The 1,992-nt window shown below is 47.4% G+C and overlaps 1 protein-coding gene across 3 annotated transcripts in view; it reads left to right on the forward strand.

Moving 5' to 3' along the window:
• Positions 1-363: 363 nt before the first annotated feature.
• Positions 364-1,992, forward strand: part of SUMF1 (sulfatase modifying factor 1) — an 85,379-nt gene continuing 83,750 nt past the window's right edge. For all 3 annotated transcript variants that reach the window (XM_027775448.1, XM_027775449.1, XM_006157932.3), the window contains exon 1: positions 364-658. In XM_027775448.1, coding sequence (XP_027631249.1) covers positions 389-658 — 270 coding nt within the window. In that variant the 5' untranslated portion in view covers positions 364-388. The remainder of the gene's footprint in view (positions 659-1,992) is intronic.

Raw genomic sequence — 1,992 nt, forward strand, 5'->3', positions numbered from 1 at the left:
CTTAAGTCTCTTTTTTGACACTTAATTGCCACGTGGCCTTGAGCACATTTTTAACTACTCTGGGAACCCAATATTATAGGGTCAGAACGAGGATTAAATGAGATTTTAAAAAATAAAGTGCTTATTTAGAATCAGTATTCTGGCCCTTGGCAAATCCTCAACACATTTGATTTGACTGAAATCATAAAGGAGCACATGATCTATAGGAGCCCTTGAGTTCTGTAGTTTTGTTGCGCTCTGACACTGTCTATGTAGGAGCGCTCCGAATAATTACCTAAAGATGGGGAAAGCACTGCTCACCGTCACTTCGTAAATGAGCCCAAAGTTCGGACCCTTTAAGAAGGGCGGGGCCACGTGACTCACAGGGTCACATGGCTCGCAGGGCAACATGGCTGCGCCCGCACTAGGGCTAGCTCGTGAAAGCTGCGCCAGGCTGGGTCGCGTCCTTTCACTACTACTGCTCCTGCTGTTTTGTAAGGCCGCGAGGAGCGAGGAAGCCAGGACCGGTGCCGGCGCGACGTCCGCCCAGGGGCCCTGTGGCTGCGGCACGCCCCAGCGGCCCGGGAGCCATGGCAGCTCAGCGGCTGCGCACCGATACTCGCGGGAGGCGAACGTCCCAGGTCCGGTCCCCGGAGAGCGGCAGCCTGAGGCCACAAAGGTGCTCCTTCGATTCCCCCGAGGCGGGAGGGAACTGCCAGGTTCCAAGACAGGGTTGAAAAGGACAAGGCAAGGGGTTGGCAGTAAGACAAGTTAAGGTTCTAACCACACCTCAAGTACCTCACCTCCACGCCTCTCACCTACTGATCCCACTTGACGAAAAGTCCCGCCTCCCCACCGGAAGAGGGGCTGGGTCTTAGAGTTCCGCTTAATCCTGAGCGTTCTGGAGTTCGATTTGAACATTTTTGTTTCTTAATTTGCTTCATACCCTGCTGCTTCCTCTTTTCTCCACTCTGTCCTCTTGATGAAGAGCTCAGAGTTTGGAGTTAGATTTGAGTTTAAAGCCTTGGTTCCTCTTGTATTAACTGAAGAAATCAAGATCTCGAGTCTCAGCGTCTCCAACATTGTTGTAAAGTTGTTAAGTCTCTTTCCAGTAGACTCTGTTTCTTGAGGACAGGGTCATGTATTATTTATCTTGCTACCCTTAGCACTTTCGCACATAGGAAGGACTTTATAACGTTTTTATCCATGTCTTGCACAGCGTTTGGATGTGTTTGGTACTAAAATACATAAATAATAACTGTAAGCAACTGATCCTTCTATCCACCACGAAGTTAGCATATTAGTGTTTTTGTGGTAAGGATTTACAGGACTAGAATACAACTTTTCTGACTGCTAAACCAGTCTCTTGTATAGCTAGTACACCCTATCCTTCCTTTCCACCTCACGTTTGCCCCTTTTTTTAGAGAGAGACTTTTGTTATAGGGCACTCATTGGAGAGACAGAAGTGAGAAATTTCCCCCCTCCCCCCAGGGCGGATGGCCATATCACAATCCCTTCTCCTTCATTCTTCTCTTCCAGTTTTGGACACATGCACAAGCGCCTGGTGTGAGTTTTAAGCCGCCAGGTCCAGGACTTGAACCTCTGTCAACTACATGGAAGTCTAGCAACCTAACCATGTCATCTGCTGGTCCCCACATTTCTTTCTTGTAGATTAATTCTGACCAATACGAAGGACTTCGGTGAAACATAATGTTCACTGCAGGTCTTAATTGACCCCCTCATTCTCATTGTTTCCATATGGTGACAATAATATGTTTTTGCTCTGAAGTAACAATGATTAAAGATGCTTAAGTGCTGGTGTTTCTCTCCAACTAGGCTGTGAGAGTGTTGGAGGTCAGGACAGTGATTTAACCTGGCAAGTATAGAGTGAAGGAAGTTGTTAGATGGACTTCTCATTGTTTCTCAAACCTGTATAATTTTTGTCAGAGGGCAAATACACTTGCCAGGGAGAGACCAGGTGGGAAGGGTACAGAGAGAAAACAAGAAGAGTAG

Source organism: Tupaia chinensis, unplaced genomic scaffold (genome assembly GCF_000334495.1).
Source record: "Tupaia chinensis unplaced genomic scaffold, TupChi_1.0 Scaffold000565_1, whole genome shotgun sequence".
NCBI lineage: Eukaryota > Metazoa > Chordata > Mammalia > Scandentia > Tupaiidae > Tupaia > Tupaia belangeri.